This window comes from Coregonus lavaretus (assembly GCF_964263955.1).
Source record: "Coregonus lavaretus genome assembly, chromosome: 28".
Lineage (NCBI taxonomy): Eukaryota > Metazoa > Chordata > Actinopteri > Salmoniformes > Salmonidae > Coregonus > Coregonus lavaretus.
In genome coordinates this window covers 2,351,297-2,373,082 of record NC_140015.1, presented here as the reverse complement: position 1 = coordinate 2,373,082, position 21,786 = coordinate 2,351,297, and the positions used below count along the sequence as shown (strand labels likewise).

Here is a 21,786-nt window from a genome sequence, read left to right as displayed (position 1 = left end):
CTCTCACCACAGGAGAGACTCTGAGGTCATAGGAAGGACCCTGAGTTCTACCTGACCTGATCGGAAACAACTCCAGGCCCTAGTCATAGGTTAGAGTTCATACAGTATTCATGTGTTCACCGCTCAAAGGAAGTAGTGAGGGCTTCCGATTTCCGAGCTGCCTTGACGGTGTAGAGTTGTCAGTCGTACTCTTCCAACTGGACAATAATTTCCTGCAGATGGAAAATGGGAGATGTGGGATTAGAAATTGAGGGACAATCAGCACCAGGTGCCTGCTGTGGTCAGTGACTTCTTCTGCCTCCTGGTGGTTGTGTTTGGAAACACCCTTTAAAACTTTAGAACAGACAGGGGTCGCCAACGTCAACATTTTAATTTGTTTTTAAAATGTTAGCTGACAATGTCACGAAAACGATGCACATGCTTCAATGGGGCTGAAGTCCGTGTGTTGTTGCGATTCTGGATGGCCAGAAGGCTAGCAACAATGACAGGAAGATCCCATGTGGGGAATTGTAGGTGTCTCGTTTCAGCTAGTTTTATCTTGTTCTTGATATCATGTCTTGTTTTGAGGTGTTTTGACTGATGTCACTTCTATGCTAATATGGCCAGAATTCACTAGCTAGCTAACCAACAACACAAAAAGTTCTCATTGTGCAACTTTATTTATGTTTCCAATAAACATTGGAGACAAAATAGTTTACATGTCAACAATCTAAGCGAACACAGTCTGTTTTGCCCTATCGTTGCGCACGTGTCGGTTTTGTTGCTAAACAACCAACCAAACAGGTTACTCTTATCAAATACATGTATATATTCTTGACATATTTAGCTGTTTAGGAGAAATGGAAAACAAAGTAAGCTAAATCTGTTTGAAAAGTTAGGGCTAACTTGCATTTTGCAAAAAAGGATTTAGAGATGAATAGAGAGAGTTCTGATAGGGACAGGGCAGTTGGAGCACTCACCCATCCTCCATGGCTCTCCACCCAGGGGGCAAAGTTCTCCATATAGCGCTCTGCGTAGCCTTGCATGCGCTGCGTCCCTGTCGCCGTGACAACACGCCGCGACACCTCCATGGTGACGGCCACTCGTCTCAACGTGGGGCTGCTGGTGGGCGGTGGCAGAGGTGAGGGCGTGGCCTGTTCCTGGCTGGCGAAGGTGTCCAGGAGCTTGGCAAAGGACGGGTATGATAGACGGGTCAGCTTGGAGCGCAGGAAGGGGTCCGACTGGATCTGGGGGAGGGGGGGGGGTATGTAGGAGCACACCATACGAGGGTATGTAGTTAGTAAAAGTGAATGTTGTTAGTAAAGGTTAGTAAAGGTGTATGTAGTAAAAAGTGTATGTAGTTACTAAGGGTGTAGGTAGTTAGTAACAGTGTAGGTAGTAAAGGTGTATGTAGTTAATAAATGCATTGTCAGGTGATCTAGATCTACACCAGAAGCCTTACCTTGTAGTTGATGGCGTCCCCTTCCATAGACAGTACCTGGACCAGCTGGCGCACAATTTCTTCTTTGTCAGGTTCTGAGGACAGGAGAGATGGATAGATGGCTAAAAATAGAAAATAGCCATAAAGCAAGATAGCATGTGTGTGTGTTTCCACTCACCAGGGGGAGGTTTGACCGGGGTGGTAGCAGGGCTGGGCCGTGGGCTGGACCTTTGGGGTCTCTTCATACCGTGGGACCGCTGAGCAATCCTGTCCAGAGTCTCAGCCACCTCCTCATAGAACTCAGGAGGGTGTGCTACAGAGCGGGATGGGAGGAGAGAACAGTATGAGCGTATAGCATGGGCCTCCAACTCTGGTCCTGGAGAGCTACTGGATGTTGCAGGCTTTAATTCCAGCTTTTATTCCAAGGCTCTTCAAATCAAATCAATTTTTATTTGCCACATGCACCGAATACAACAGGTGTAGACCTTACAGTGAAATGCTTACTTACAAGCCCTTAAGACTTTTTTTCTTAAAACTGCATTGTTGGTTAAGTAAAAAAAAAAATTAAAGAGCAGCAGTAAAATAAAATAACAGTAGGGAGGCTATATACAGGGGGTACCGGTACGTAGTCAATGTGCGGGGGCACTGGTTAGTTGAGGCAATATGTACATGTGGGTGGAGTTAAAGTGACTAAGAATTGACAATAAACATAGAAGCAGCAGCGTAAAAAAAAGGGGGTAGGGTGGACAATGCAAATAGTCCGGGTAGTCATAATTAGCTGTTCAGGAATCTTATGGCTTGGGGGTAGAAGCTGTTAAGAAGCCTTTTGGACCTAGACTTGGCGCTCCGGTACCGCTTGCCGTGCGATAGCAGAGAGAACAGTCTATGACTAGGGTGGCTGGAGTCTTTGACAATTTCTAGGGCCTTCCTCTGACACCGCCTGGTATAGAGGTCCTGGATGGCAGGAAGCTTGGCCGCAGTGATGTACTGGGCCATACGCACTACCCTCTGTAGTGCCTTGCGGTCGGAGGCAGAGCAGTTGCCATACCAGGCGGTGATGCAACCAGTCAGGATGCTCTCAATGGTGCAGTTGTAGAACTTTTTGAGGATCTGAGGATCCATGCCAAATCTTTTCAGTCTCCTGAGGGGGAATAGGCTTTGTCGTGCCCTCTTCACGACTGTCTTGGTGTGTTCGGACCATGATAGTTTGTTGGTGATGTGGACACTAAGGAACTTGAAGCGCTCAACCTGTTCCACTACAGCCCCGTCGATGAGAATGGGGGCATGCTCAGTCCTCTTTTTTTCCCCTGTAGTCCACAATCATCTCCTTTGTCTTGATCACGTTGAGGGAGAGGTTGTTATCCTGGCACCACACGGCCAGGTCTCTGACCTCCTCCCTATAGGCTGTCTCATCGTTGTCGGTGATCAGGCCTACTACTGTTGTGTCGTCGGCCAACTTAATGATGGTGTTGGAGTTGTACCTGGCCATGCAGTCTTGGGTGAACAGGGAGTACAGGAGGGGACCGAGGGCAACAGAGATTGCAACATCTGTGGATCTGTTAGGGCGGTGTGCAAAATCGAGTGGTTGTAGGGTTTCTGGGATAATGGTGTTGATGTGTCAAAGCACTTCATGGCTACAGACGTGAGTGCTACGGGTCGGTAGTCATTTAGGCAGGTTATCTTAGTGTTCTTGGGCACAGGGACTATGGTGGTCTGCTTGAAACATGTTGGTATTACAGACTCAGTCAGGGACATGTTGAAAATGTCAGTGAAGACACTTGCCAGTTGGTCAGCGCATGCTCGGAGTACGCGTCCTGGTAATCCGTCTGGCCCTGCGGCCTTGTGAATGTTGACCTGCTTAAAAGTCTTACTCACATCGGCTACGGAGAGTGTGATCACATAGTCATCCGGAACAGCTGATGCTCTCATGCATGCTTCAATGTTGCTTGCCTTGAAGTGAGCATAGAAGTGATTTAGCACGTCTGGTAGGCTCGTGTCACTGGCCAGCTTGCGGCTGTGCTTCCCTTTGTAGTCTGTAATAGTTTGCAAGCCCTGCTCAAACAATATTGCTCAAACAATATGGCCACTATGAGCCAATGAGCTTGCATTAAATGTTTTTTCCCCATCCAACAGTGCCACAATGTGGCCAAACTCAACCATACTTTAAAAGTTAGATAGTCTCATGTCCTTGTACATGTGTGCCAAATTTCCTCACTCAAACAGATCAAGCGATATAGAAATGTGCCTGTTATAGCGCCACCATGTGGTTGGCATTTATGTGCGAGACCACACCCATGTGAATGTTTATTGGTCAATAGGTACTAGTTGTTTTAGGTTCTAGTCTGAAAAATATTGCGTTGAGAGACATTGGTCCATAGATGCCACATGTCAAGTTTCATGCAGATTGGTCATTTTAAGTGTTTCTAAATGGCGTAAAATCCATCATGGCGGACCTCATGGGCCCTCATGGGACCTATATACTGAATTTCAGGACTCTAGCTCAAACGGGGTGAGGGGCGTGAGCTTTCAAATTTAGCATTTTCAATTCATGTTAATTTTCCTTGGCGGAAGATGTATAATAATAATAATAATAATAATAATAATAATAATAATAATAATAATAATAATAATAATAATAATAATAATAGCCAGCAAATACAGTGCATTCAGAAAGTATTTGGACCCCTTGACTTTTTCCACATTTTGTTACGTTACGGCTTTATTCTAAAATGGATTAAATTAAATTGTTCCCCCCCCCCCCCCCCCCCTCATCAATCTATACACAATACCCCATAATGACAAAGCAAAAACAGGCTTTTATAAATTTTTGCACATTAATACAAAAAATTAAACTGAAATATCTCATTTACATAAGTATTCAGACCCTTTACTCAGTACTTTGTTGAAGCACCTTCGGCAGCAATTACAGCCTGGAGTCTTCTTGGGTATGATTTGGGGAGTTTCTCTCATTATTCTCTTAAGATCCTCTCAAGCTCTGTCAGGTTGGATGGGGAGTGTCACTGCACAGCTCTTTTCAGGTCTCTCCAGAGATATTCGACCGGGTTAGAGTTCGGGCTCTGGAAGGGCCACTCAAGGACATTCAGAGACTTGTCCCGAAGCCACTCCTGTGTTGTCTTGGCTGTGTGCTTAGGGTCGTTGTCCTGTTGGAAGGTGAACCTTTGCCCCAGTCTGAGGTTCGGAGCACTATGGATCAAGTTTTCATCAAGGATCTCTGTATTTTGCTCTGTTCATCTTTCCCTCGATCCTGACTAGTCTCCCAGTCCCTGCCACTGAAAAACATCCCCACTGCATGATGCTTCTGCCACCACCATGCTTCACCGTAGGGATGGTGCCAGGTTTCCTCCAGACGTGATGCTTGGCATTCAGGCCAAAAAGTTCAATCTTGGTTTCATCAGACCAGAGAATCTTGTTTCTCATGGTCTGAGAGTCTTTAGGTGTCTTTAGGCAAACTCCAAGCGGGCTGTCTTGCGCCTTTCACTGAGGAGTGGCTTCCATCTGGCCACTCTACCATAAAGGCCTAATTGGTGGAGTGCTGCAGAGATGGTTGTCCTTCTGGAAGATTCTCCCATCTTCACAGAGGAACTCTGGAGCCATGTCAGAGTGACCATCGGGTTCTTGGTCACCTCCCTGACCAAGGCCCTTCTCCCCCGATTGCTCAGTTTGGCCGGGCGGCCAGCACTAGGAAGAGTCTTGGTGGTTCCAAACGTCTTCCATTTAAGAATGATGGAGGCGACTGTGTTCTTCGGGACCTTCAATGCTGCAGAAATGTTTTGGTACCCTTGCCCAGATCTGTGCCTCGACACAATCCTGTCTCTGAGCTCTACGGACAATTCCTTCGACCTCATGGCTTGGTTTATGCTCTGACATGCACTGTCAACTGTGGGACCTTATATAGACAGGTGTGTGCCTTTCTAAATCATGTCCAATAAATTGAATTTACCACAGGTAGACTCCAATCAAGTTGTAGAAACATCTCAAGGATGATCAATGGAAACAGGATGCACCGGAGCTCAATTTCAAGTCTCATAGCAAAGGGTCTGAATACTTACGTAAATACGTTTTCTGTTTTTATACATTTGCAAGAACTTCTAAAAACCTGTTTTCGCTTTGTCATTATGGGGTATAGTGTGTAGATTGATGAGGACAATGTTTTATTTAATACATTTTAGAACAAGGCTGTAATGTAACAAAATGTGGAAAAAGTCAAGGGGTCTGAATACTTTCCGAACGCAGAGAAATAGGGTTTCACCCAGCTTCACTGCTTGAACCCGTAATAATAATAAATATAGCTGCAAATAGCAATGCCAGGGTTCAAGTTGTGGGGCCACTGTGCCCCTTTGATGAGCTACCTCATCAGGCTTGCCCAATATCAGAACTCAATATCGAACAGATGTGCTTTTGAGGTATTTTGGACAATTTTTTATGATGTTGACTACTTTAAACATCTTCTCCAGAACCGCTGGACCGATTGGTACCAAATTGGGTCTATGTACCCATGTCTTCAACCGCTAGATTTTCCAGGACTCCAGCTCAAACAATATGGCCACTATGAGCCAATCGCTGCTGAACCCCTAATAAATATGATACTTTGAGGCAAACATTCATTGCTGCCGACCGTTCTGTTCCAAAATGCTTACTGGGAGAGAGGACTGGCGCCACGGGTACTGGCCCTACACCGAAGGTCAGCGTGGAAGGCCTCTCAAGACGCATCTCATCCGCATCGCATCTCATCCGTCGAAGAAAGAGGAGATCTGGCTCTTCAACTTCTTCTTCTTTGCCTTTTTCTGATGTTTCGTCTCATTCCCATCTTCCTCTGACGTGGAGGACCCAACGTCTTCCTGAGGTAATAGTAACAATGATGGATAACGTTAGCAATATTTATATATACACATATCATACACACTACCGTTCAAAAGTTTGGGGTCACTTAGAAATGTCCTTGGTTTTGAAAGAGAAGCAATTTTTTTATCCATTAAAATAACATCAAATTGATCAGAAATACAGTGTAGACATTGTTTATGTTGTAAATGGCTATTGTAGCTGCAAACGGCAGATTTTTTATGGAATATCTACATAGGCATACAGATGCCCATTGAATGTTTAGTACCGCCCCCTCTGTTAGTGGGTTGACACTACATGATAATTCTAACATTTATACTGTATTTGGGGTGCAATCCTTTAGTCATTATTCTTAAAATCCAAATTAATCTAACAATCTTGAAGAAGGAAGGTTATCACTCAATTTTGCAACGCCATGCCATACCCTGTGGACGGCGCTTGATTGGAGCCAATTTCCTCCTACAACAGGACAATGACCCAAAGCACAGCTCCAAACTATGCAAGAACTATTTAGGGAAGAAGCAGTCAGCTGGTATTCTGTCTATAATGGGGTGGCCAGCACAGTCACCGGATCTCAAACCTTTTGAGCTGTTGTGGGAGCAGCTTGACCGTATGGTACGTAAGAAGTGCCCATTAAGCTAATCCAACTTGTGAGAGGTGCTTCAGGAAGCATGGGGTGAAATCTCTTCAGATTACCTCAACAAATTGACAACTAGAATGCCAAAGGTCTGCAAGGCTGTAATTGCTGCAAATGGAGGATTATTTGATGAAAGCAAAGTTTGAAGGACACAATTATTATTTCAATCAAAAATCATTATTTCTAATCTTGTCAATGACTACATTTCCTATGCATTTTGCTATATTTCCTATTCAAACTCATTTCATGTATGTTTTCATGGAAAACAAGGACATTTCTAAGTGACCCCAAACTTTTGAACGGTAGTGAACATATCATATAATGTATAAGAACAGATAATCACAGCTTTTTCTATATCACAACCACATTCCACAACTTATTACAATCCATAGATTTTTTCTAGAATTCACAGGAGCAGTTTTGCTCTAGGATCAATGAGGTCTTGTCTGGAACTTAAAACAGTAGCCAAATCGGTCACAGGTCTTCTCTGTCTGACCTAAAACCCCACAAAACTCTTAAAATGGGCCTAAGGGCTTGGTGTGAGATTGGGACACCAACCAATGATGTGTCATGTAATTTTTTTGTACATATTTAATAATGTGTTGTGAATAACAACATGAATCCATCTCACCTCAAGTTTGTCTCTGACGAAGCCTGCCAGGCCTGGGTTGGTTCTGTTTGGTCTGCCATCCTTCTCCAAGGAGCCACCATTTTGTGTCTTGTCTGCATCGCTGCCTTTAGCTGAGCGACGGAGGGACAAGGTGGAGGGCCGCGGCTGCAGTTGTCTCTTTATGAGGTCCTTCAAGCCGTGTTTCTTCTCCACTGAGCTGATCGTTTCATCCGGAGAGTCCCAGCCATTGTCCGGCCGCTTCCTCGACTCCTTTGCACTGGAAGGAAGAGACCGGGAAGAAGGATAAGAGAGGTAGGAGGGTTGGATTGATTGCAAAAAAAAAGATTCAGTTAAAAATAAAGGTTCAAGAATATTGCGTGGTGTTTTTAAAAACATACAACTGGGATGAGGGGGTGGCAGGGATGTGAGGTGATTGGGGTGACAGATAACAACCTGGATGAGAGGGGGTAGGCCTATGTGAGAGTTGTTACCTGTACTTGTTGTGGTCTTTGTAGCTTCCCCCCACCGTCCCAGGCTGCTCGGCCGAAGGATTGGAGAGAGCGCTGCGGAGGAAAGCTTTCAGCACCAGACGAGTGTCTGCCTTGATCTCAACCAGAGAGATGGACGAGACAGAGGGGTTGGGAGACGTAGGGTTGAGCACATCAGCTGACATCACTGAGAGAGAGATTATTATTGGCATATACCTGAAATGTTTTGTGTCTTAGTATGCAGTCTAGTAACACCTACAAGTGCATGTTTCAAATCAACTCCAAAGGCAGCCCCAACCTAAAGACAGCAACACTTTCATTAGTCAGAAGATTTGATTGTAACTTCTAGCTCTTTTATTGACTGACAGACAGACGTATGTAGCCTAGATCTGTCATGCTTCCACAGATGGGTTAGCTGATGTCACAAAAACGATGTGCACGCTTCAAATGGGACAGAAGTCGGTGAATTGTTGTGATTCTGGATGCCCACATAGCTACCAACAATTACAAGAAACTGCCATGTGGGGAATCGTAAGTGACTAGTTTCCGCTAGTTTCATCTTGTTCTTGATACCATGTCTTGTTTTGAGGTGTTTTGACTGATTTCATGACAATGCTAATATGGCAAAATATTTGCTAGCTAGCTAACCAACAACTGTAACGATGTATTTGCTCATTGTGCAAATGTATTTATGTTTTCAATAAACAGAGAAGAAATATAGTTTACATGTCAACAATCTAAGCCAACCCAGTCTGTTTTGCCCCATAGTTGTGCGAGCGTCGGTTGTGTTGCTAATGGAACATATTTTCTTTACCTGAATACGACAGTGACAAACACCATGGTAACTAGGCTAATGCCATCGCACTCATAGGGAAGTGAAAGCTATGCCGCACACAAACACACAGCTGGAGAATCCAATCTATCCACATTTCAATAATTAATAATAATAATAATTCTACACACAAGAGTTTGAACTTCCCCCTCACATCTCTGTCACTCATGCATGTAGTGCACACCACTGTCAACCTATCTACTATGGAGTGATGAAAGAGGATAAGAACCCATAGACTCACTCTCTGTTCTCTGCCAGCTACTGTATTTAAGCTGATTGGCCTCTCTTTAAGGGCCGCAGAAAGAGCAGCAACGCTCCTCTGGGTGTAAACTCTGTGAATTTGGAAACTAGTGTGCTCCCGAGTAAAATGGACCACACTTTTACTGAGACATAACATACAGGAAATTGTGTACGGTCCAATATGTATGTCCAATATGAAAAAACGGATTGGGTTTAAGCTGATAAGCTACTCTTTAAGGCCAGGCACCACACCTTAGTAGGATATTTTTTTTCCCCTTCATCATATCACAATCAACTTTAACCAGTTGAATGTGGACACAAATAGAATACTTTTTTGGATAAAAAAAAATAATACTAAAATACTTAAAAGAAAGCTACTGTAGAGCAGTGAATACAATGGATACTACACAGCTGCCTCGGGTCCATCGGGCCCCACCACCCTTCGGTCCTCGAGGGGTTTGCAAAACCTCTCGAGGCGAAAGAACAGCCGGACCTCCTCAGCCATTGCACCAGCTGTCGTCATCGGCAGTTCTATGGCAAGAAACATCATGATTCCTGGGGCCAAAACCATGTGCTATCCTGGAGCACGAGTACAGGACATTACAAGGCTGCTTTTGACCGTTCTACGACAGATGCCGGGAGCTGACGCTGTCGTAGTCCATGTGGGGTCTAACGATATTAGGAGGGTTAGCTCGGAATTTCTGAAAATTGATTTTAAAATAACCGATTCTAGCAATGAAAGATTCCAAAAAGCGGCCAATTATTTCAGGTCCGGTACCATCATTGGGCCGTGGGTGTGAAAGATTCAGCAGGCTATTGGCATTACACACCTGGCTTACTGTAGCGCTGTTGGAATGACCTTTACTCTGACAGAGCTCCAGAGTTGATCTGCACCATGTCACACTACATGGTACAGATCAAGAAATGCGAGGGAGAAGATCCATGCTGGTACTGCTTAATGAATCCTCCACGCTTGCCAGAAGAACAATTTAAGAAATTAAGGTTTGTGCCTGATCCAACATTGACAGCAAACAGACGTGAGTACCAGAAATGTGACGATCTGTACAGCTTGGACACCACTGACAAGGATAGGCCTTCTCTTACACCAAATATAGAAAATGTAAAGAGGAGTGCTGCCATGGTCAGTGCAAAGGTGAGAGCGACCATCAACTGTGTTGAATGTGAGAAACCAAGGTGCTTGTATGCCTAAAGCAAGCTGTCTAAAGAAGAACAGAAAGCAGTCCAACGCATTCAGGATGAGAACACTTTTACATGTGGTTCAGAGCTTTACCAAGAAGACAATCCATATCACGAGCAGATAGTTGCTTTCAAGGGGCTAACCTGTGGAATGCAAGTGGAGACACAATATTACTCAGAAATCACTGTCATTCCCAGATGTGTGTCCATTGTGGATGTCCAGATGTTCTTGAGGGGGAAGAGGTGGTGAGGCTCAAACAACAATTCCAACATCTCAGGCCAATGTGCCCAGTGTGTAAGCAAGAAGGAAAGCAGTTCCTTACGAGAGCTCCAATAAATCTTAAAAAGAAATGAACACCCTAGAGACCAGAATAAAAACAGACAAAACAGACCGTGCTGTTGAACAGTAAAAAGCAGCAGGTGATTGTGCTTGTTGTGATTGCTGATCACAGAACATTGTCCCTCATTTTCATTTCCAGATGATTCTACATGTTGAATAGCCATTGTTTGTTGACACCCAGTAGGTGATCTACTGCACATGGCCAACATTAGTTGTGGTGTCTTGTGAAGCTGAGCTGTGTTTCATTTCTCATGGTTATAACAACATTGTAACATCTGCATTCTTTTTAAGAAAAATAGTGTAGGTTTTCGCATGGAATAATATAACTCTTGAAGCTCACATTAGGCCCAAGTGTCTAGGACAATGTGGTAAAGTACTGTTATTCCTTATCCACATAATGTTTATTTTTTATTTTATTTTCGCTCATCTCACTTTTCTGGGGGGAAAATCCGTTAAACAGTGAATCAATTTTGTCTGGCCTAAGTATGAAATGCTTGATAATGCATGTGATATCAACAGAGAGGTATACAGTGCATTCGGAAAGTATTCAGAACCCTTGACTTTTTCCACATTTTGTTACAGCCTTATTCAAAAAAATTATAATTATGTCCCTCATCAATCTACAAAAAATACCCCATAATGACAAAGCATAAACAAGTTGGTAGAAATTTAATAAAAAACTGAAATATCACATTTCCATAAGTAATCAGACCCTTTACTCAGTACTTTGTTGAAACACCTTTGGCAGCAATTAGAGCCTTGAGTCTTCTTGGGTATGACGCTACAAGCTTGGCACACCTGTATTTGGGGAGTTTCTCCCATTCTTCTCTGCAGATCCTCTCAAGCTCTGTCAGGTTGGATGGGGAGCGTTGCTGCACAGCTATTTTCAGCTCTCTCCAGAGATGTTCGATTGGGTTCAAGTCCGGGCTCTGGCTGGGCCATTCAAGGACATTCAGAGACTTTTCCAAAAGCCACTCCTGCGTTGTCTTGGCTGTGTGCTTAGGGTCGTTATCGTGTTGAAAGGGTAACCTTCGCCCCAGTCTGAGGTCCTGAGCACTCTGGAGTAGGTTTTAATCAAGGATCTCTGTACTTTGCTCCGTTCAGCTTTCCCTCGATCCTTACTAGTCTCCCTGCCGCTGAAAAACATCCCCACAGCATGATGCTGCCAGGTTTCCTCCAGACTGGACGCTTGGCATTCAGGTCAAATAGTTCAATCTTGGTTTCATCAGACCAGGGAATCTTGTTTCTCATGGTCTGAGAGTCCTTTAGGTGCCTTTTGGCAAACTCCAAGCGGGCTGTCATGCGCCTTTTACTGAGGAATGGCTTCTGTCTGGCCACTCTACCACAAAGGCCTGATTGGTGGAGTGCTGCAGAGATGGTTGTCCTTCTGGAAGGTTCTCCCATCTCCACAGAGGAACTCTGGAGCTCTGTCAGTGACCATCGGGTTCTTGGTCACCTCCCTGACCAAAGCCCTTCTCCCCCTATTGCTCAGTTTAGCCAGGCGGCCAGCTCTAGGAAGAGTCTTGGTGGTTCCAAACTTCTTCCATTTAAGAATGATGGAGGCCACGGTGTTCTTGGGGACCTTCAATGCTGCAGAAATTTTTTGGTATCCTTCCCCAGATCTGTGCCTTGACACAATTCCTTCGACCTCATGGTCTAAGGCACTGCATCGCAGTGCTAGCTGTGCCACTAGAGATCCTGGTTCGAATCCAGGCTCTGTCGTAGCCGGCCGCGACCAGGAGACCCATGGGGCGGCGCACAATTGGCCCAGCGTCGTCCATGGTAGGGGAGGGAATGGCCGGCAGGGATGTAGCTCAGTTGGTAGAGCATGGCGTTTGCAACGCCAGGGTTGTGGGTTCGATTCCCACGGGGGGCCAGTATGAAAAATTAAAAAATAATGTATGCACTCACTAACTGTATGTCGCTCTGGATAAGAGCGTCTGCTAAATGACTAAAATGTCAAATGTAAATGTAGACAGGTGAGTGCCTTTCCAAATCATGTCCAATCAATTGAATTTACCACAGGTGGACTCCAATCAACTTGTAGAAACATCTCAAGGATGATCAATGGAAACAGGACGCACCTGAGCTCAATTTAGAGTCTCATAGCAAAGGGTCTGAATACTTACTGTATGTAAATAAGGTATCCGTTTTTTTATTTTGAATAAATTTGCAAACATTTGTAAAAACCAGTTTTCGCTTTGTCATTATGGGGTATTGTGTGTAGATTGTTGAGGAAACATTTTCATTTAATCCATTTTAGAATAAGGTTGTAACGTAACAGAATATGGAAAAAGTGAAGGGGTCTGAATACTTTCCGAATGAACTGTATTTGCATATGTTATGATCTTGTGAAGGCTGGCTGAATTCTGGCAAAGAGTATGTTATTTTATCTCAGCATTACAGATTCTCCCTTTTTTTCTGTTTTTGTTTGCTTGGAAATGTTGATACTGGATTTATTAGAAGAAACTGTGTAACCTAGCATTTATAGCGGCTAAGAAATGCATTGCCATTTATTGGAAGGTTGGTTATCCTCCCACAATGTCACAATGGATGGCAGAAATGTCAAGTTATGTATCACTAGATTTGATTTATTACAAGATTAAGGGTATACTGTGCAACTTTCATAAGGTATGGGTGCCTTATATGGAATGGCCTACTGTATGACAAAAGGGGTCTGTATTGAAAACAGATTATTATTTTTTTGCACACACTAAACACCTGTTTGATTTCCGCCTGTCTCTGTGGACTAATCCATTGAGGAGGCTGCGGGGATGCCTTGGTCCAAGAATATGGGGATTGTTGCTCAGAGGCACAAGGCACGTCTCGCTCCAGAATACGCTTTCTCCCGCCATTTCGTGGGTATTCGATGTTTCATAACTTCATTGTTTGCTATGTCTATCAATTACATACTGTACATCACCCGTAGTAGCCTACCGTTAATTCCCATAATTTCTAATCTGCAATGTTTGTTTCGTTATGGTTATTTCTGTTAATGCATTTAATATATTATTATTACAGTCATTTACCATTCGTTCTCATTGTCGGAGTGGACAAGTTTTTGTTTATTTCATTACAGAGTTGTCAATTTATTCATCGTCTTTTGTTTGAAACGCTCCTGTCAATGTTGAGTAAGGACGCACACCTGATTACGCATATAGAAGTAGGACTAGTCTACCTGGCCTGCGCGCAAATGTAGGCCTATAAAATCTGACCATTTGGGGATGTCAGATAGTATTTCTGATTGTCTTTATATAGGTTATTATTACATAGTTGGCAATGGCAATAAAAGTTACTTTTAGATTTGTATCATTTTCCTTTAGCTTTAGATAGAACGTAGATTAACCACAGACAATGATTTTAAGATACAAAGACTATTATAAATTAAATGAAACTGTTCCACAAAAATGTGCATATGAAAATCATAACTGGCACGCAGATTGGTATAAATGGTAAGATAAATTGGCACTCCAAATGGAAAAGGTTGCCAACCGCTGGTGTAGCCTATTACCGGCAACTACAGGAGCAAAGGCCAGCAGCAGCTGGAGAAAGAGGGTCGGGAAGAGTTTTTTTCATCTGGTTAGGCTATCTTGATCTCTGGCTCCCTCAAGTCATTTGTGTGTCTTCATTATTTAGTCAAACAGCGTACTTAAAGCATCAGACTAATGGCGCCGGAGAAGATGGCTGCCGTTTTACAGCCCTCTAACCAATTGTACTATTATGTGTGTTTTTCCACGTTATTTGTAATTTATTTTGTACATAATGTTTCTGCCATCATCTCTTATAACCAAAAATGGCTTCTGGATATCAGGACAGCGATTACTCACCTCGTTTTGGACAAATAATTTTTATTCAACGAGGCGGCCGCGAAGGATATCCTACAGACACCCGACAAGGCCCAAATCCCCGTCATTCGCATGAGTTAGAGACGGAGATATCGTGGACGTAGGTCGGGGTGCCTTGTAAAGATCCGACGGCGAGCGAGTAAACTGCCGCTCCCATCAATCCTATTAGCCAATCTTCAATCGTTGGAAAATAAATTGGATGACCTAAGATTACAGTTATCCTACCAACGGGACATTAAAAACTGTAATATCTTATGTTTCACCGAGTCGTGGCTGAACGACGACATGGATAACATACAGCTAGCGGGCTATACGCTACATCGGCAGGATAGAATGGCTGACTCGGTAAGACAAGGGGTGGCGGTCTGTGTATATTTGTAAACAACAGCTGGTGCACAAAATCAAATACTAAGGAAGTCTCTAGGTTTTGCTCGCCTGAGGTAGAGTATCTTATGATAAGCTGTAGACCACACTATTTACCAAGACAGTTTTCATCTATATTTTTCATAGCTGTCTATTTACCACCACAAACCAATGCTGGCATTAAGATTGCACTGAATGAGCTGTATAAGGCCATAAGTCAACAGGAAAACGCTCATCCAGAGGCAGCGCTCCTAGTGGCCGAGGACTTTAATGCAGGGAAACTTAAATCCGTTATACCTAATTTCTACCAGCGTGTTAAATGTTCAACCAGAGGAAAAAAAACTCTAGACCACCTTTACTCCACACACAGAGACGCGTACAAAGCTCTCCCTCGCCCTCCATTTGACAAATCTGCAAATCTAACTCTATCCTCCTGATTCCTGCTTATAAGCAAAAACTAAAGCAGGAAGCACCAGTGACTCGGTTAATAAAAAAGTGGTCAGATGACGCAGATGCTAAGCTACAGGACTGTTTTGCTAGCACAGACTGGAACATGTTCCAGGATTCTTCAGATAGCATTGAGGAGTACACCACATCAGTCACTGGCTTCATCAATAAGTGCATCGATGATAATAATTAATTAAATAATTAAAAAATAATTAATAATAATTAATGTCGTCTCCACAGTGACCGTACGTACATACCCCAACCAGAAGCCATGAATTACAGGAAACATCCGCACTGAGCTAAAGGGTAGAGCTGCCGCTTTCAAGGAGCGGGACTCTAACCCGGACGCTTATAAGAAATCCCGCTATGCCCTCCGACGAACCATCAAACAGGCAAAGAGTCAATGGGGTGGGGGGGCAGTGCAAATAGTCCGGGTAGCCATGATTAGCTGTTCAGGAGTCTTATGGCTTGCGATGCAGTGCCTTAGACCACTGCGCCACTCTGTTAATTATTTATGCATAGTCACTTTAACTCTACCCACATGTACATATTACTTCAACTACCTCAACTAGCCGGTGCCCCCACACATTGACTCTGCACCGGTACCCCCCTGTATATATAGCCTCCCTACTGTTATTTTATTTTACCTCTGCTCTTTTTTTCTCAACACTTTTTTGTTGTTGTTTTATTTTACTTTTTTATTTAAAATAAATGCACTGTTGGTTAAGGGCTGTAAGTAAGCATTTCACTGTAATGTCTGCACCTGTTGTATTCGGCGCATGTGGCCAATACAATTTGATTTGATTTGATCAGACAAGTTCAGTACGTACAGTTGATTTGATTAAAACACAGGGTGTGGCTATATATGGCAAAATACACATTTAAAAATAAAAATAAAATACTACTCTTGGTGGACTAAGATTTGTTTTTGGTCAGGGACAGCCTTAGTAGAAATGCATGAAATAATTCTGAGGTAGGACCCCCTGCCAAGTTATGTCGTCGTCCCCCCCCCCCCCACACTTCTAAAACTAAAATTGAGCCCCTGCTAATGGCTGTAGCAAATAATGCTTGTACTTAGTCCAAGAACTCCGTGCCAGCATCTTATCAGACAAAATATTATCGAAACTGTCCCTTTATCGAAACTGTCCCCACGACCTCTCCTTTCTTTGATCGTGGCATTGCAAGAATCAGTTCAGGTGGTATCTGTGGCATGAACGTTCACAAGGCTACACTTGACTTACTTCATCAACTTTTCAACAGTGATTTGAAAGAGGAAATCTACATTGGTCATCGGCACAACACTAACACCCACTGATGTTTTAATGGCTGAACACCGGACCGAAACTCGATTTGCCCTGAAAATATGTCGTCACTTAAATCTTAACGTTACCTGTGGTGGTTCGGTCCTCACTGCTCCACGTCACGCCGAAGCGGAGTCCTCATAAACAACGCAAAACTTCCCAGTAGAGAAATATTAACTTTTCTAAAATGTACCTTTAAAAAAATTATAGTGCTAAGCATTCGTCTCCTCTCAACTCCCTCAACTTCAAGATAGCAACAGCAGGCTAACGTTAGCTAACTAACTATTGCTGTAAACTTGCGGTAAAGTTGCATTAATTTGATACAACACTTTAAGACATAGCTAGCTAGCTAGATACGTGTTGTCATTTCGCATCCACGATTGTCAGTCCTTACTGACCGCTCTTCATATTTGTCTACTTCTTATCCAGTCTTGCTAGCTACTTTTGCGGGTCACATTCAAGTCGACCGCTCTTACCGAATGAAACTCGAAGTTTCAGCTTTCCGCATATCCCAGCTGAGAAACATTACGTCAGACAGTACAGTATAAAGAGATAGCCAGAAACTGCTTCTCCAATAGAAATTCCCGATCACACTTGAGGCGCGTTCACATGCTAGTCGGAACTAGGAAACTCAGAAATGTCCAACATGCTAAAACCACAGATAGAACAATTAGACATATATTTAACTGGACGTATAAATGTGAAGCATCCGCTTGGCGTTTCCAAATATGGTCGTGAGAGGAAGCCCATTGGCCTACAGTGGGAGAAGATGGAACGAGATGGCTTTTGGCCAACATTCTGCAAATGTTCTCATCAATGAAACATTTGATCTCAATACAGTTTTCTGTTCCCAAAACTAGATTATGTGCCGAACAGAGTGGACAAAGTTTTGTAGACTTTACCCTTTGCCAAAGTTGTAAAAAATTGCAGTTGTTTAGAAGGAGTGCAAAGGTGAATTTAATTATTGCACACACACACACTCCATTGATATAAAGCTGTTTTTGACAAAAAGGAAAACGTGTCAGTTTGTCACGTTCACCAGGTTGCAGTAATAACATGTTCAACTACTTATGACATTGGCTCGAATCTAGGTTGTGCCTTTAGATTTCGAGAAAATTAACAACTAAGAAATAATATTTAACTTCTCTTGACTTCAGAAACCCTGGTCTGTTTGGTCTGTGTCACAAGCGTTCCCGGAAGTCTTGCGATGTTGCGCCTCTGGGTTTAGAAACTCTGTAGTACCGCAGTATCAAAGACAGTACTCTGTGACATTACCAAATACTTTTTTATACAATGGGTGGGTCTAATCCTGAATGCTGATTGGTTAAAACCGCATTCCAGCCGGTGTCTATTCCACAAATTGCCACCTGCTAAATCTATGATGTTAAAATGCCTATTTACTCTGTTCCATCTGACTGCGCAATCCAATGTCTCATCAGCCCAGCCAGGCAATTTATAAACTTGATCTCCACTATAAAAAGCCTCTAGACATTATCTCACATTTCTTTTATACTAACATTTCTTTTTCAACAGCGGATATTTGTATAAACCTTGCTGTCTGTCTCTCCGACATTTGCAACATTGTTTCAATATTCAAATTCGATCTCCTGCTGTCCCATAGTAATGAATGTGTCGGGAATCGGGATGGGCAGCGTTTCTCAGCCAGTCAAAATCATGAATCAGCTGGCATCATTTTTATGGATATATACAAAAAAAAAATCAATTAAAAAAAGGTAAAACGAAACGCAGCTAATTTGCAGTCTTTCCAGCTTCAGTTTGAAGTGATTGTGTAACTGTAGCTATGTTGTTGGCTAGCTCCTATGAACAACAGTGTCCTGATGAGTGAGCACATTTTCTATGCCAGGTGAAATCACGCCTCATTAGCTCATTGTTATGGGTGTATCCAAATACATGTCACTAGAAAACAGTTTAAACAAATGTAAATGCTGCTACTTTGCTGTTATTCTGGCTGCACTTTTTTACGCGACTAAGTTAGCCATAGTTGGCTAGCTAGCAAGCAAGGGATAAGAATGTTGCCAGCCAGTATGGCAATGGAACATTTAGAAAGAACGACTGGGTCATGTCCATAGATACAGAACAAAAAGACTGAACGACTGGGTCGTGTCTAAACAAATGATTTGTCTTTTCTTTTGAATGCAGAGAGAGAATTCTGATACATTAAAACAACCTGATCTCCGAAGTCTATGTCTTTAGTCTCAATCACACACAACGCTGATGTTTGTAACATACTGCCCTGACCCCAAGCTGGCAGCCGTATTCCAATACAAGTCTGCTGAGAAATGAACTGCTAGTGAAGTACAGGAGAGAATCTATGAACATGAACGCTGCAGAAAGGCCACCATGTGTCAATCTACTACTATCCTCAAAGCAAGTAACAGTACATCCCCAGACAACTCTGTTTGAAGTCGGGGCCAATGTGGGTGCCTGCAGTGACACTTCCCTCACATCAAGCACCAAACATGATGGGCAGAGTGCAAGTATCGAGAGGCTCATTCACCTGCTTGAGCGTACCTTAGAGAAGAGCATTCCACCTGTTATGGTTTCACAGACACAGGCCAAGGCGCCATCTTTCCCCACCCAGCCCTTCAGTCGTAGGGAATGCCCGGTTTGTGGCTCAACAGATCAACCCACTGTGATGCACTGTAGACATGAGAATCTATACCTCTGGTGCTTTTCCCCAGATCATTGGAAGTCAGATTGTCCAAAACAGGGGGAACGCTATGCCAATCCCGGCGGTGAGAGACGCCCAACACAGCAGCAGAGAAACCCACCACAGCAGCAACCGTTAAACTGACACGCCCACAGGGGAATAGGGGAAATGTGGGTGTTCAACTGTCTACCCCCAGGAAAGAATTTGATGATCTCGAGAAAACATATGAGATTTTGTGCTCTGATGCGAAAGAAGGAGAGAAAATTGGTATGTTAGGTTCACAAGAGGTTGAGGCTTTTTCAGATTTGTTTTACACCTCTGTGTATGTACAGTGGGGAAAAAAAGTATTTAGTCAGCCACCAATTGTGCAAGTTCTCCCACTTAAAAAGATGAGAGAGGTCTGTAATTTTCATCATATGTACAGGTCAACTATGACAGACAAATTGAGAATTTTTTTTCCAAAAAATCACATTGTAGGATTTTTAATTAATTAATTTGCAAATTATGGTGGAAAATAAGTATTTGGTCACCTACAAACAAGCAAGATTTCTGGCTCTCACAGACCTGTAACTTCTTCTTTAAGAGGCTCCTCTGTCCTCCACTCGTTACCTGTATTAATGGCACCTGTTTGAACTTGTTATCAGTATAAAAGACACCTGTCCACAACCTCAAACAGTCACACTCCAAACTCCACTATGGCCAAGACCAAAGAGCTGTCAAAGGACACCAGAAACAAAATTGTAGACCTGCACCACGCTGGGAAGACTGAATCTGCAATAGGTAAGCAGCTTGGTTTGAAGAAATCAACTGTGGGAGCAATTATTTGGAAATGGAAGACATACAAGACCACTGATAATCTCCCTCGATCTGGGGCTCCACGCAAGATCTCACCCCGTGGGGTCAAAATGATCACAAGAATGGTGAGCAAAAATCCCAGAACCACACGGGGGGACCTAGTGAATGACCTGCAGAGAGCTGGGACCAAAGTAACAAAGTCTACCATCAGTAACACACTACGCCGCCAGGGACTCAAATCATGCAGTGCAAGACGTGTCCCCCTGCTTAAGCCAGTACATGTCCAGGCCCGTCTGAAGTTTGCTAGAGTGCATTTGGATGATCCAGAAGAGGATTGGGAGAATGTCATATGGTCAGATGAAACCAAAATATAACTTTTTGGTAAAAACTCAACTCGTCGTGTTTGGAGGACAAAGAATGCTGAGTTGCATCCAAAGAACACCATACCTACTGTGAAGCATGGGGGTGGAAACATCATGCTTTGGGGCTGTTTTTCTGCAAAGGGACCAGGACGACTGATCTGTGTAAAGGAAAGAATGAATGGGGCCATGTATCGTGAGATTTTGAGTGAAAACCTCCTTCCATCGGCAAGGGCATTGAAGATGAAACATGGCTGGGTCTTTCAGCATGACAATGATCCCAAACACACCGCCCGGGCAACGAAGGAGTGGCTTCGGAAGAAGCATTTCAAGGTCCTGGAGTGGCCTAGCCAGTCTCCAGATCTCAACCCCATAGAAAATCTTTGGAGGGAGTTGAAAGTCCGTGTTGCCCAGCGACAGCCCCAAAACATCACTGCTCTAGAGGAGATCTGCATGGAGGAATGGGCCAAAATACCAGCAACAGTGTGTGAAAACCTTGTGAAGACTTACAGAAAACGTTTGACCTGTGTCATTGCCAACAAAGGGTATATAACAAAGTATTGAGAAACTTTCGTTATTGACCAAATACTTACTTTCCACCATAATTTGCTAATAAATTCATTAAAAATCCTACAATGTGATTTTCTGGACATTTATTTCTCATTTTGTCTGCCATAGTTGACGTGTACCTATGATGAAACATTACAGGCCTCTCCCTTCTTTTTAAGTGGGAGAACTTGCACAATTGGTGGCTGACTAAATACTTATTTTCCCCACTGTACATGGGAAAGTGCAGCTTGAGGGCATGCTTGACACTGGGTCTATGGCCTGTACATTGAGTGAACATACTGAGCAGAGACTTTTGGAAGCAGGTGCCCTTCCTCAGCAATATCAGCCTCCTAAAGAGTTAGTGTTAGTGGGTTGTGGGGGGAAGAAGGCCTCACCAAAGTGTTTCTATGACTTGGAGATGCAAATCTATGGGATTGATGTTAAAGTGCCCACCCTAGTTGTTCCTGGACAGCGTGATGATCTTATCCTGTGATCGAATGTCATTAAGCATCTATTGCATGAGATGAAGGGCACTGACGAATACTGGAAGCTAGTCAACAACATGGATGGCCAGATTCACTCACCAGAGGGTGAGCAGTTTCTACAGATGATGACAAGTGTCACAAGATGGAAGGGACAGGAAGTTGATGGCAAGATTGGGACCGTGAAGCTCACTCAAGCTGTGACTCTTTTTCCCAAGACTGAACACTTCGTTTGGGGTACACTTTCTTTAAAATGTGGCATTGTCTCCAGGCAGCACTGTAATAGTCGACCCTACCAGGTCAAAGGTCATGCCCAGACACATACTTGTGGGTAGAGTTATTACGCCCAT

General features: G+C 43.4%; 1 protein-coding gene across 1 annotated transcript; it reads right to left on the bottom strand.

The window, feature by feature from the left end:
• Nucleotides 1-56: 56 nt before the first annotated feature.
• Nucleotides 57-8,506, bottom strand: LOC311103830 (uncharacterized protein). The gene is made up of 8 exons (XM_084145467.1): nt 8,019-8,506; nt 7,549-7,804; nt 6,184-6,279; nt 6,079-6,151; nt 1,599-1,733; nt 1,442-1,515; nt 960-1,226; nt 57-212 (listed from the first exon to the last, which is right to left on the bottom strand). Exons 1-8 carry the CDS (start codon nt 8,225-8,227, stop codon nt 180-182), a joined length of 1,143 nt encoding a protein of 380 aa, XP_084001593.1. The 5' UTR covers nt 8,228-8,506; the 3' UTR covers nt 57-179.
• Nucleotides 8,507-21,786: the final 13,280 nt, after the last annotated feature.